Source organism: Ptychodera flava, chromosome 11 (assembly GCF_041260155.1).
Source record: "Ptychodera flava strain L36383 chromosome 11, AS_Pfla_20210202, whole genome shotgun sequence".
Lineage (NCBI taxonomy): Eukaryota > Metazoa > Hemichordata > Enteropneusta > Ptychoderidae > Ptychodera > Ptychodera flava.
Window position 1 is genome coordinate 20,105,246 of NC_091938.1, and position 14,859 is coordinate 20,120,104.

The 14,859-nt window shown below is 38.7% G+C and overlaps 3 protein-coding genes across 3 annotated transcripts in view; 2 read left to right on the forward strand and 1 right to left on the reverse strand.

Annotated features, from left to right (window-relative positions):
• Nucleotides 1-14,859, forward strand: part of LOC139143758 (puromycin-sensitive aminopeptidase-like) — a 539,468-nt gene that overhangs the window by 324,610 nt on the left and 199,999 nt on the right. The gene's annotated exons all lie outside the window — the stretch shown is intronic.
• On the forward strand, nt 212-4,687 carry LOC139143068 (trans-aconitate 2-methyltransferase-like). The gene is made up of 4 exons (XM_070713233.1): nt 212-543; nt 2,849-3,162; nt 3,517-3,661; nt 4,083-4,687. Exons 1-4 carry the CDS (start codon nt 360-362, stop codon nt 4,244-4,246), a joined length of 807 nt encoding a protein of 268 aa, XP_070569334.1. The 5' UTR covers nt 212-359; the 3' UTR covers nt 4,247-4,687.
• On the reverse strand, nt 8,008-14,708 carry LOC139143748 (uncharacterized). Its single transcript, XM_070714290.1, has 6 exons — nt 14,567-14,708; nt 13,727-13,848; nt 12,440-12,678; nt 10,998-11,976; nt 10,291-10,416; nt 8,008-8,784 (listed from the first exon to the last, which is right to left on the reverse strand). The coding sequence occupies exons 2-6, from the start codon at nt 13,787-13,789 to the stop codon at nt 8,581-8,583; spliced, it is 1,611 nt and encodes a 536-aa protein (XP_070570391.1). The 5' UTR covers nt 13,790-13,848; nt 14,567-14,708; the 3' UTR covers nt 8,008-8,580.

A 14,859-nucleotide genomic window follows, 5' to 3' on the forward strand; every position in this document is an offset into this window, starting at 1 on the left:
TCTTTGTTTGAAGATAAAGGGAGGAAGTTTTGCCACACAAGACATCTTCCTATAACTTGACCCGGCTACGGGTATCTGATCGGTCGTTGCTCTTGGTCGGTTTCATCCGCTTTTGTGTTGCAGAATTATAATACGTGTACATGTAGAGTGGGACGCTGGCAAGCTGGCGTATATAAGCCGTGAGGTATCCCGCAACGACTTTGTCTGATTTGACCAAAACAGCCGCAGCTAGTGAGCAGTTTTCCATTCATTTGAAGAGAGAAAGAGAGACACACACACCAAGTTACATATTTGGAACATTCACGTCGGCTTAAGTTTAAACCTTCAAAGTACACTTGGCTAAACGTAAGGATCCAACTATGAACATCGACGTACCTGTATCTTCCTATGATCTCTTCAAGAAGACGATTGTGGAAGAATCCGCTCGTAGCATATTAAAGAGACTGTCCTTTAAACCCGGTGATACGATGTTGGATGTAGGATGTGGACCGGGCACGCTGACACAAATGATCACAAATCGGGCCAATGTCGGCGCCACAACAGGTAAACAGAATACAACTTTTATATTGTATGCTGCATGTCGAATATTTTCTCTAGTAACATATCGTACTAAGCACTCAGAGATCAAATTAAATTAAATTCAGCCACTAATTATTACTACGATTAAACATGGTGCACATGAAACTTTTAGCGGGCGAGTATACATATATATATATATATATATATATATATATATATATATATATATATATATATATATATATATATATATATATATATATATATCTGTATACAGATGTCCTCGTGCGAAATTACATCGTTCGATCCTTCGATGCAGAAAGCAAAGCGTTATAATTAATCAGCTATGCTTTATGTGAAAACACCATGAACGTTTCATAGTGGCACCAGGAACAATTGAACACTCAATCAAAAAGGCCGATATCTTTAGGCGCAGTTTTTAAGATGTTACAGAGGGATACGAAATATTAACTTGAAGAGTTAAGTGAAAAAGTTAGGACTGTGAGCTGTTCGTCTATGTCCACAATAAGTAGTTCCATTCAAGAAAAAATGACTCTTTGAAAGTTCTAATTGAAATAATGGATGGTTTAGCATCCAGCAGGCAAAACAAAATTGCAGAATAAAGGAGACTGGAAAAGTCCATATAATTTTTCTGTCCACCAAACGTAAACTGAAACAACGGTACGCCGTGTTGTTTCCGACCAACCTTGAAGTGGCGTCGGTGTCATGGGGTGCATTATAATGGCTTTCCTCCTCGTAGTTAATGGTTATTCACTAGGTTAGGATATTTTTCAAAAGAATCCGTTCTTTTTCAAAGGTCGCTTGACGTATGAGACACACGTGTGCCATTATGTTTGTAATTGTCCCTTTCTAATAAACACATATATCAAATCTGGTACAGAAATCACCAAAAGCAACTTGCAACCTTACAAAAATACACCAACTTTTCAATTTTATAACTTTAAAACTGTAGCAAGTTCAGTTCATGAGTTTTGCGCTTGTAACCATGATATATTCAGATACTTTTCAATTAAACTATAGAATGCACGTCGATGAAAGATAATAATAAAAGGACTTTCAAATTTTCATAATTCCTCGCTGTCATTCTACTTTTTGTGGGCTCAACTGGAAGCCTATGGATTAAGTTAAGTTTTCACAGTAAAAATCGATAATTATGATTCAATTTTGGAGGAGAATGGTCAAAAATTTCCTTATGAATGTTGACACAAACTTTATTTTTTTAGTTTCTACACGCGTACAACATTAAAAGCGCCTAACATCGTATTTTTGCTGACGCAATGTCATGAAAACATTTATTTTCAGTGCTTTTTAAAGGTAGAATACTCATCGGGGACGGAAACTCTCAAATTTTAACAAATCTTTTGAACTAGCACTTTTAGGGGATCATTTTAAACCCCTTGAAGTAAGAAAAAATTAACCGTCTTCGCTTTTAGAAAATCAAACATATTATTTTTTCCCACGGATTTTAATTTCAAATATAGTTTAATATCGTTTTGGTTTTTTTTTAAAATTTGCACCTAGACCCCTCCCCCCTGATTTTTGTTCTTGAAGACTATTTGAAGAGTATGGCTGAAAGGTCCGTTCAGGAAAGTTTGAGTTAAAGTTTAAGTCGTTCACTTTCGAGGAACATACTACCTTAGTTAGCCGTGGTGTTACTGAGAGAAAGTTTGCTTCTATTTCGAATATTACAGTCTCTCTCCTAACTCTGCATAAAGGTCAATTATCACTGATCAGGCTTTTTCAAGAATGACTAAGAAATAAAACAAATAGATAGGTTGGTACAAACGCCGTGTGGTTTATTCTATCCTATCACGTTTTATATGATAAACCTTGTTACATCAGTGTTTGCTTCATAGGGTGTTTGCTAGCATTTCATTTAAAAATCCAGACAGACATCTAAAGAAATAAACGCGCTCGGATCGAAACGATTAATTGCTTTATTATTTAAGACTAATGGCATTATCATTATTATCATCAAATGTATAGACTTGCTCTGTGGCAAGGTCACTCATAATCCCAAAAATTTACGTAGGGACTTCTGAATTTCAACAATAACTTTTCACGACACAAATACCGCCCGGCCGGAAACTTTGGTGGCTTCCTGGGGCTATGACGTCAAACGTGTCCCTAAAACTGTCGTCTGGTTTCAGTTGTATATCATTGCATTCTTGAAGTAAAAATAATTCTTTCATCTCTCACATCCTGGGGTTTTAACCAATGAAAAATTATGGTGACACACACATACACACTCAAGTTCTACCATTCCAAACACATTATCATCACTTCATATAACTCTTTCATGTTACAGCATTTGATGTCAACGAACACATGATTAAATATGCCCGAAAGAATGCGTCCAACGACAAGATCAAGTATAGTGTAGGTGATGCTAATGACCTAGCTACATTCAAGTGCGAATGGAAGAATTCATTTGATAAAGTTGTTGCCTATCACGTGCTACACTGGATCGAAAACTGGGCTACGGTAACGCTGCCAGCGATTTACCAATGCCTGAAACCTGGAGGAGAGTGTTACGTCAATATACACCCAAACAAACACCCCGTGTTTCTGCTAATCATCGAGGACTTCGTGAAATCTTCGAAATGGGGGATTCTGTTTTCGGTACGTACTTTATTGCATGTGCAAAAAGGTGCGCATTGATCAAAAGAGGGCGTCAAAAATAGGAAAAAAGTAATTTCTATTAAACAAGGAGCACGCTGAATAAGGGGAGATAAGTACAGTTAGTGTGTTAACTATTGCTTGGTGTGTGTCTGAGAGAGAGAGAGAGAGAGAGAGAGAGAGAGAGAGAGAGAGAGAGAGATTGTTATATGGACGATATCTCCTGAAGTGAAAGTTTTGCAGTTAGCTGAAGCAGACCAAAGTTGTTTATTTTCACAAAATCCATTAATCACTAATAAATGGAAAATGCTTTGTGCGAAGAATGAAACACGAACAGATCATTTTTATAATTCACAGGAGTACAAGTTTCCGGTGCACTTCCTGAAAGGTGGAGAACGCGAACTTGTGAACATCTTGACGAAAATTGGTTTTAAACATATCAAATGTGAAACAGAATATTTGGATGAGATTGTGGACATCAACGAAATAGAGACAGCTAAAGGCGAGTTCTTGAATTTTGTGACTATTCCATGCTGTTCTACACTGTATCTTCTTCCTATCATCCATGCTCATCACGGAACTATGAGAACCCACTTCTTATTTTCAAAATAAGGGAGACCATGTCATAATAGGCTTGAAATTTGCAAGCTCAGTCATAAAAGGGTTTTAGGTAAACGACCAAAATTTTCCATACATACGTTTAACACGCATATAAACAGACTGATACGGACAGACACACAGACCGGTAACAGTGACACATGAGCCCTGTGGTTCTTGGTGAAAAAATTTGATGCAAAAACAAAGTGTTATTAACGAACCTTACATTTCATAGTGAAACATAAGGAGTTTCATCGCTACACAATCTCGTTCTGGGTCACTTTTAATTTAACATCAATCATTTATTTTGCCACGCTTCTTTTCAGATGGATATCGTAATTTTGTCCCTCATATCAAACACCTACCTCAAGAAATGCAGGACGAATTTTTCGAGGATGCGTTTCAATATGCATACGACAAAGCCATTAAGATGGACAACGGTTCTTTCAAATGGGTGACAACAAACATTGTTGCGGTAGCCAAGAAGTGAGAGAATGAAAATATAATATAAACTTACCTATTAATTGTTTCCTTATTTAAATTATTTGAAACACATGCAATTTAATCAAAATTTCCTTCTACAGGGTTTAATTTTTTTTCTACCGTTTAAGGATAAATTCGATACTTCACATTATCACAGCGATCTGTCCTATGACACCAAAAAGTCACGATTTGTGACTTCGGCACAAGTTCAGAAAAATTTACTAGATTGATATTGTTTTTATTGACGTGTATTGTCTTCTCAAGAATATATACAAATGTTGAACAGTGCAGACCATGGGCGATTTAAATACTTTAACCCCAGGACAAAGTAAACTTACCGTTATAATATAATTTTTGTGTCTATTGTTGAAACTTCGAATGTTCTTGTACATCATGCTATTTGTTTTAATGACGTCCGGGAAAGATGACGTAATGCAAATATTAATGAGACCTGTGTCAGTTAAATAAATTTGCATTTGATCGTGATTACGTGTTTTTATAATGTCTTTTTGTCGCGTTCAAGAGCCATATTCCCAATGCGATTGAATAAAAGACAATTTTATCAACGATTAATTCAATGGAAAACAATGCTTTGCAAGCTGTGGATTATGTAAGTACACACATAGGACAATAGGTGTACCACGTCAATGAATAATACACAAACGAAGTTTAACTTTCAACAAAAATACCACGCCGCTACTATTCTCTTCCATGGACTGTTAGTAGGCCTAAATCGTCTTCCTTACTAGAATGAATCGGGCGAGATTGGTCAAATCTAAACTATAGAGTTTGATCGGATTAGTTTTATACTTTTACACGTATTATTTGAGAAACATTAATATACAATTGCAACTGGTTCCTGACCAGGAACAAGACAATTTATCAATATTTCTGTTTTCTTTGAAAAAATACAAAATTATCCCATAAGAATTGTGGCCTTGTGTGCTGTAGTAGTAATGAGTCGTGCCCACGATAATAAACGACACGATGTTAAGTTGACTCAATATCATGAACCTTAAATATTATAGTATAAGAAATGTGATATGGAAAACTCAAGGAGGAAAGAACAACATCTACCTCAATTTCCAAGCTGCTTAATTAAAACTTGAAGCAAGGTTCTCTTGCTTTGAGATATGAAAAAGAGAGGGCAGGAAAGTTATGAAAATGATCGTACCATCCCGCGTTGTGGTGATGAAGAAGACACTTTGGAATATATTCTTTTCAGATGTCAAAAATTCTCGATAGAAATAAGTAAATAAATAACAGTAAATAAATAAAGTAAATAAATAAATAAATAAATTGATAGGCTTTTTCCTTTGGTGACTCTACAAAGAATTTAAAATAAATGATTAATCTGATTATTGATTGAGTTTTTTTGGGGGGAGGGGGACACAAAATGTGACCAGCGGACTCTGTCTAGTTGTTTTGGATTGTGAGCAGGAGTGCTTCCATTTCCCATGCTTCTTGGGTGGTAGAAAATTTCGCAATATGAAGAACAGAACATTCCATAGACTACCACAGCTCTACAGCTTTGTACACAGTAGGAAAATAGGCTTCCTGTCATCAACCCAATGTTGAATGTCAAATACATACATATGTTACAATGACGAATTGGACAATTTCATTCTCCAGTAAATGGATCGAGGAGAAGGCGTTGCCTCGGACACGCCTCATTACACTCCGTACTATCGCATCCCGCTGCGTTCATGAACACATAAGGGGCCTTGAATGTCCAAGCGATTAATGGCATGACAGCGTCATCGCTGGAGATGTTTGACACTGCGATCAATCGAACGTCTGTCACCTGCGATGTCAAAGCAGCACACATTTCCAAAACGTGTGTCTCTGTTACTTGTATACGTCATGCAACTGTACAATACAAAGCGTGCCGTGTTATCAAGCTGAGAAACAGACAGATAGCTATGGCAAACACGTACGCACTTGCTTTATTGTGACCATCCAATGCAACACTGCCCTAAATTATCGCATTCTATATATCAACAACAATTTTGCAGTCTTTGCCACAGATTAATCAAACATTTCGTTTCGCAATTGCAGTTACAACCATGTGTTTTCCTAAAGTCGCTGCGATTGGATGCGTTCAATGGGATTTGTTGTAAGAGTAGTACCAAAATGAATAAGCATCCAAAAATAAGTCGAGGGTTGAATTTTGCCATGTAAAAGTACAGCGTACGTTGACACGAATTGCGACTGAATGAAGACAAAGAAGGTACTCCTGACACAGATTCTCATTGTATACCCAGAGAGGAATAAATGACAATATCATTCGTTTTGATTGTACAACTTGTTTCTTTACCTTCAGATTCTACGTCTACCCCGTAATCACCCTTTCATTTTAATCACTGTCTACCAGCCTTTCACAGTTACACCACTATCCCACTCCTGTCGTTTACAAAGAAATATTCTACTTTTGACATAAGGGGAGAACCATTTGATTGGGGGATGGAGGAAATGGGTGTGGCAGCAATTTTTCCCGCTTCTGTAGCAGCAATTTGTTCTCTATTGTCTGTCCTGCATCATTTTTCCTACGTGTGGAAACAGTGCAATTTTTTTTTCGTGATTACTTGTTTTTTAACATGCAGATCTTGAGTTTATTACATGTCGCTGGTTAACAAATGCACATCTAAAAGTAACAAAAAGTGTTCTATGTGAGAACAGGACAGATGGCGTTAAATTAGGGGACAGAGATTGTGTAAAACAAGGATTATCTCCAATGAATTCGATAAACAATCTAATGTCCTTTGTGATGTGAGTAGAAACGCGTCACACTTTACAATCCATACCTCTGTTATTTCAACTTTATGTACAAGAGACGACTGGTAAAAAATCCACGAGAAGCTGACTGATCGGCAGAGTGTTGTACTCCAGATCTCTCTGAGTTGTTTTTCTTCGAGCCGTCATAGTAGAACCAGGAACCGGAAGAAAATATCTTGCATGTGTAGTGCGACCCATGATATGTGTTTGCCAGGAAGTGGCAAACAACAAAAGCCTTTTGTTGATTTCCCCCCGGAAATCAAATGGTTCTCCCCTAAATGAAGTATCGTTAAAATCTCTCTCTCTCTCTCTCTCTCTCTCTCTCTCTCTCTCTCTCTCTCTCTCTCTCTCTCTCTCTCTCTCATATTCTTTCAGTACATGATGAAGAGGACTACACTTCTACGGTTAACTGACCACTAAACTCTTACTTCTCGACACCTACTTTTCCCATTGGCAATAGAGGGCGCCATAATAGAGGTGGGCGTTGGTGCAACGCAAATTAACGTTTGGACTTTTGAAAGAACTTCCAAACATTGTGTTTTTTATTAACTTCACGGAGACATTTTTACAGAATGTGTACAGATTTTATTTATTTTTACACAAAATAGCAAATCAGACAAGAACAAATATTGCACGACATATTCTGAAAACTCTAATTCACATCTAAAACGGTTCCTCGGCAGTATATATATATATATATATATATATATATATATATATATATATATATATATATATATATATATATATATATATATTATATACACCTTGTATTCTAATCGGAAAAAATAAGTTGGATAAATATCACGTTTTTTTCATTACTTTAATTTCATTGTAAAAACTGTGAACACAAATGTACTCTTTTGATTCATCATAACCTATGAGAGGCTATCGTCTTGTCTCTACTATCAATGACAATTGCTTCTATTTTTGCTGTTGAAATGTCAGCGTTTTGAGAAAATGTGTGATTGACTTTTGGATGTGAGTTTTTTTCAGAGAGCAGGTTGAAATCGCTGTTGGACACATTTCGCATTGAAAACAACTAGCAATGTGTAAGTTGGCGGTGTGAATAAACTGTAAAAATGGTGTACGTGGACTCCGTGCTTTAATAGCATGGGAACACGAATGATTACATTGAACGGTTGCAAAAATGATTGCAAATAAGAACAGTTTGTATAATGGGTACCAATTCATTTCATAACCGTTTTCAGTTGCCCTAGGAATGAATGGTCCGTCTCTAATTATTGAGTCAGTGTCTTTGTGACCTCGGGTACTTTAATTAGCCAATGGGGCGCTGTTAGATACATAATTACGAGGTAGGAGGGGGTGTTCGAAGAAATAAAATGCAGGTTCACAGCAGATTGTCCAGAAGAGAGAGTTACCTTTAAAGCCCCCTTCTTTATGTTATAGATGCTTTCATAGACACGGTCCTAAATTTGTTATAGAACCTGGGAAACTTGTTTTGAACTCGCGAAACCGTTGCGAAAATAACAAATATTGATTGACAATCAACTGTCCAGAATGAAAATACAAGCCAACAGATCAAAAGTTACAGCTACCGGAGCCTTATTCATCGAGTCCATAATCAGAAGGCGCCAGTACTGCGAAACAGCTCTTTCGTCGGAGTTCTTTTTGCAAGACGTCGATGGTTTTGTTTTTCTCGGACAGTTCCTTCACTGCTCTGTAGAGTTGAGAACGCGTTTCCTGGAGTGCGAGTGTGTGCGCCACATCCTGATCGTTCGATTTGACATTTACTTGACCACTGGCAGTCTGTGCAAACAAAAGAGCAAACGAGAGAGAGAGAGAGAGAGAGAGAGAGAGAGAGAGAGAGAGAGAGAGAGAGAGATACTGTCATTGATTTGTGTGCCGAAATTCTCTTACAGCACTTGACGTATTTTCCGTTTTGAAGATCTCAAGTTTGCAAAAAAATTTGAAAAATAATATGTTGAAACGAGGCCATGTGCTGCAGCAGTGTCTAAACTGCAATGCATTATCACAAACTTCTTCTAATTCAGTAAGAAGGTGCCACTGCCAAGTCTGACTACGGTAGGGGCACAGACATTGTGGTCAAATTACATATTGGCAGTTCAATATACTAGTCCATGATTAAAGGGCAATAGCTGTAGAGGCAACTTTTGAAGATGTTGTTTCCATCGTTTTGGATTTTTTGTAATATAAAGAACAGTTTTTTCTACTTCCCAAAGCATGTTGAGATACACTATATTCAGCCACAGAGTAATATCATAGACAGAGTGGCAACACTTGCATGCCTTTTGTTCCATGGTCGTCTCGGTAGACTATTGGCTTTTCATATTAAAATGAGCTTCAAAGGTGTTAAACTTTTTGGAGGCTTGGTTTGTGGTTGATAATTACACGAGATTATGCGAAACATACGACGAGATGGCATCGTACTGCCAGTCGCGTAGCAACCATAGTTACTTTGTGAGCTCTCAGGCCAGAAACACTGCCTCACGCCAATCAAAACATAACACGCCAGCAGTTTCATAAACATGTCCTTTCTTGGCGCACGTGTAAAAGACGGTATGACTGACCGTAAACCATGGAGTAAAACCAGACAGTATCGATAAAAGACTTTCAAATTTGGTTCAAACACACTCATTATATATTCATGAAAATATGAGAGGAATTTTTAAAACGGTAAAACCCACTTTCCTGAAGCTCAAAACACTCGCGTTTTCGCCAGCACATCAATTCCGATCAGCACCACACGACAACTACAACACAAGCTTTGTCGAACATACTTTCGCTTAACAATTGGTGAAAATCCGAAAATTACCGAAGGGTGCATGGTCGGCACTCTTCGGAAAAGAGAGCCAAGAGCTTCGTGAGGCGAGGCAAACATGGATTGCTTACGTAACCGCTTCACGCCTTAAACAATAGCTGTTGCCACTCTGTCTGATATTACTCTGTATTCAGCTCATCAACTCAGCCTGTACATGTGTAGACTATTGTTATTGTAGACTAGGTAATTCTTTTCCTGGCAAGAATTCAACTGTAAACAATAACAGTGCATTTGGCAGGGTATAAACTAGTAAATTTTTAAAAATGCTTTTGGGATCAGGAAAAGGACTTTCAATTGACATACAAAACAAAAAAGTGAAAGAATATCATCAAAAGTAACGATTACCCCACCCTATAATTGGACCTCTGCCGGTTTGATGATAGATAAAATCAACACAAAATGTGATTTCATGATTGGATCGATGGAAACATTCTATGCACCCATTACAGTAAGATATTAAAGTCAAAGCTTACCACTCCCTCGGCCAAGGTAGACGTTTTCCTTGCCACCAATAGCTTCAGATCAACAGAATCTCGGTAGGAGTCGATGATTCGTTCAACTTCTGCAGCTCGTAGGCATGCAACCGATCGTTCATTCACCTAACATACAAACAGATGGGGTCGACAAGGTGAGTGAGGTTCTACCACCACGACGGTTACTTTCCGATAAACGAGGTTTTGCTGTAAAAGCTGAGGTGGTCGCTGTTGTAGGTGGGATCATCGCAACTGCGATGTGATGAACAACCCAAGTGAAAGCACCAAATTATTTTGACAGATACGTGGACAGTTTATCATATTTCCATCTCTTGGACATTTCCGTTAAAATTTTACACTTTTTAGGCTGTGAATTGTATCATATGCATGATTTAATCAGGCATACATATAAGATTCTCTTATAACTTTAATACTCATCGTAGATCCTGCTTATGTGCATTTTCTGTCTGTCTGTCTGTCTGTATGTCTGTCTGTCTGTCTGTCTGTCTGTCTGTCTGTATGTATGTATGTATGTATGTATGTATGTATGTATGTATGTATGTATTTTGTGTAATACTATGTATCATAGACTTTTCCTATCTGGACAATAGTAATCAAACAATACGTCATGCTAAAATTCTCGTTAGCAACAGTATATGTATGGATTAAACGCCCTGAATGAAAAATGCTGAAACTTGAAAACTGACCTGTATGATGACGTCACCGATCTTAAGGTCACTCTGTTGGACATTCACATTTCTGCCTAATTCCGCCACACAAACGAATCCCACTGCGTCTGCGCAGTCAATGTCGGATTCAGATCCCACTGACGACCCGGAGGAACACGACGACACGCTTCTGGTCAGTTTACGGGATGACGTCACCGAGGATTCCGTCAGGCGAATTCCCCACGACCTATAGAAACCACAGTTGTTACGTTTAATGACGACGGCGTTTAAAATCGTGTACCCGTGCAATGTTTCCAAAACGTCCCTTTGCACCGAGAGATCGCCAAGTCCAAATGGGGATGTCGGTACCTGGAGATAATTGTCATAATTTGACTTCATAGTTGTCGGTCGCTGTTGGACCGCAGGTTGACGTCGAAGTTTTACTTGCTGTTTCGGTGTCTGACAATTTGATGGCCGAGTCTCTGCTCCTTTGCTCTCTACCTGAACATTTTCCAAGTCGCGATTCTCGTTTCTAGCGAAACCGTTTAGATGGTTCGGGTTTTCTGTCAGAGGAAGATGTCCATTCGGTGAGACTTTGCCGTTGTTGGCCATCAATATTTCCGCCCCAGTCTTGGAATATTGGGGTTTTGGCGGGACGCGATGCAAGATCTTGAATTTATCACAACTGGAATCTTCTGTCTCGACTGAGTTGCATCGCAAAATTTTCGCCTTTATGATATCATTAACAGTAACGTCTTTTCTGACATCATCGTACGCCAACTGCATGTCATCCTTTTGGTCGAATGTAAATGCTTTCTCCGAAGCATTCGAGAGTTGAGCACTCACCCTCCGATCAATGGAGCCCCCGAGCGCATCACTGGTTTTACGATTATCCCTCGACCCGCGTAACGATGCAGGGGGAGGCGAGTAGGGCGACGCCGGCAAGGGTTCTCCGTTACGGTCAGCACGAGCCATTTCTTGGCCGAAGACAAACGGATTGCTTCCTGGTTGTGGATCCCTAGAAATGAAAAATGAATATTGCTTAAAACTAGCCTCAGCTATTATTTTTCCCATTTCTTGATTGCTTTGAAACAAAATAAGTCGTTAGATAATAGATAGCTGGTTAACTCCATAAAATAATCGGCACAATTCGCTTCCTTGCTGAAGCGATATGTCGCGTTTTCATAAACAAAACTCGCTGGGAAGGCACTCGCGATATGGCGCCGCGATAGATATTCACGTTTCAATATTTTTATGAAAAGAAGTTTCAAGCTATCTTAGCGATATACAGTAATATTCAGCTTCAGTAATTTTTTTAAAATCGTGGTGAAAATGTGATGATAAGGGAGGGATAGGGGCTGCCATTCTGATCCCTGCAAAACTTGTTTTGACATTAAAGTGCTACTGAAACCAGAGAAACTGTCAAAACTTACTTTACCTAAATAGCAGTAAAATTTCGTGAAGTACGTGAGCATGCGTACCTGGTATCTGACGCGATATTGCCTTCTCGACGATGGAGGGCCCTGCGAGCTGCGGTGGCTGATCCATTTGGTTTCCTACCCCGTTCGAGAGTTGGACTGGCGGTTTTAGAGAACAAGCTTTTCTTTCGTTTTTCCTTGCCTTCGTTCGTCAAATCCGAGTCACATCGGCGAATCCATTGCTGATGTTGCATCTTGACCATCGCAAGGTGTAGCTTGTCTTGTTGTTTCTGAAAATGTGCCTGTGGAAAGATAATCAGGGCCATTTTAGTAAATCTATACTTTTTTCTCGGAATGATGCATGACCTTTCTTATGAACAGATATAATAAATATTTTGTCCTCCAATGAGAGGAGTGGCTAACAGTGTCGCACAGAGGTATAATTAGGCACTTCTTTCTTTGTAAACGCTAAAACGTCCCAAGGACAGGGATTTTGTTCAGAGATCGAGAGTGCAGATAACTGTGTATTCCGGCGACATTTTTAGCCCCATTTTCGTCAGCCACACTGCAGAATGTAAACGACTTTACAACTTTACCAAGGGTTATGAAATTGTCGATTTTCTTGACCATTATCCCTCCGAAATAAATTAGCGGTAAATGCTGACGTGAGTGATCTTTTGTATCAACCGTTCTGATTGGTTGACATCCATTCATTTACAGTGGAAATTTATGTTAAATATTAATTTTTTTGGAAAAGCTGATAAAAATCACTTTAAATCAGCGTTTTAATCAAATAAGATTAAATTTAAGATTTAAAAATCAGTTAACTAATTCAGTGATCTGTAGGTCGTCAGAAAGAGTGTACGTTTCAGGCATTTCATCAGTAAATGAGCATATGTCTATACTGAAGTCGGAAAAAGAATCTATATCGCAAATTGACCAAGTTGTTTCTTGAGAGCAACTTTAGTCGTACGTAAAGGTAGAATGCGCCTCGGGGACAGATATTCGGAATATCAAATATTATTTTGTTTTACCACTTGTGAGGGCTCATTTTGAAGTTTATGGAGTAAATAGAGATTTCAGTGACTTAGTTTTGTGAAAATCTTGTATTATAACTTCTCCGATAGAGATAGCACAGGGATGGCGGCCATTTTGAAATATTCAAATTTCAAATATCGGTGGATGTTGGGTAATATTTTTCTCCAGTATCAAACTTTGCACGGCAACACCTGATTTTTACTCTAAATTTTGAAAGAGAATGGTTGAAAGTTTGCTTGATGAAAGTTTGAGCAAAAATATATCATTTTCGAGGTGCGAACTAACTTAAGTGCAAAAACACAACAGCGTTACCTCATTTTCTAAGCCAGCAGACATCGAATCTCGTTTACGGAGTCGGAAAATCTTCGCGCCCATGTTTTGCTGAGTTGATGACTTCAGTGGACGACGTTCGTCTCGCAACGGCAAGGAAACAACTGAAAAGCGGGAAAGAAATTCAATCATTTCAATGTTTTTTGTACATTGCCATCGCTTGAAGGACACAAAAAGCTACGTCATAGACACCGCAAAAAGGACCCTTTCGGTGCTTTACGTGCGTACCCTGCTACACAGAAGCACTGAATTGCTCTGTCTGTGACGCGCGGTTTGACATCAACATATCACCAATAACATTGAAAAGAAACCAAACGATTGACAGTGCGCCAATACGTTTTCAATATTGCGAAAAGATGGATTTAACCAAAAGTGGCTTTTTATTGAGTATTCAGGAGGATGTCACAGTAAGGCATCTATTTACATGTTTATATTGCATTTTCGCAGTAAGTATGTGCGTCACTTTACATGACCTTGGAAACAGAGTAGCGGGATTTGCCGGTGGCTTGTCCTTACCAAGACTAGTCTCGGTTACCCAGACTGCTCTGCGGGGCTCTCTTCCGACCGCCCTGGAAGAGAGCCTGTCAGAGCAGTCTGGGTAACAGAAACTAGACCAAGACAGGAAAGGGGTATAAAACCCCAAAGCTTTCCTTTTGAAGGAACGAATAAAAGTAGAGTGTTGCGATGTTAAATACGGTTGGTCGGGGTCACAGGCTACACACATGGATTTTATATAAGCCCAAGGAAGTTGAAGGACCATCTTAAAGAAAAGTTCTGATCTCTACAAGACGTTTTAGCAGATTTCATTCTTGTTGGACCTACATTTGCTGTCTGGTGAATACTCGCAGAGCTGGTAACTTGTGACGTCATCTTTACATTTGTATTTCGATAATGTCAGCTTAACAATTTCTGTGCTGGTGGTCTTTTCAGAAATGTAGAGAGTCTTGTAGGTGCCTGCAAGTAAAAATATTCAAAGGAAAATTAAATGGGAACTGTATTCTGTTGGAATGCGTGCATTCAACATGACACTGGGGGCGCTGTTCGAACGGCGGCAGACGGTGTACCCCTGCAGCATGTGTGGTTTGTCGAATTATCATACCCATTAATTTGAAACA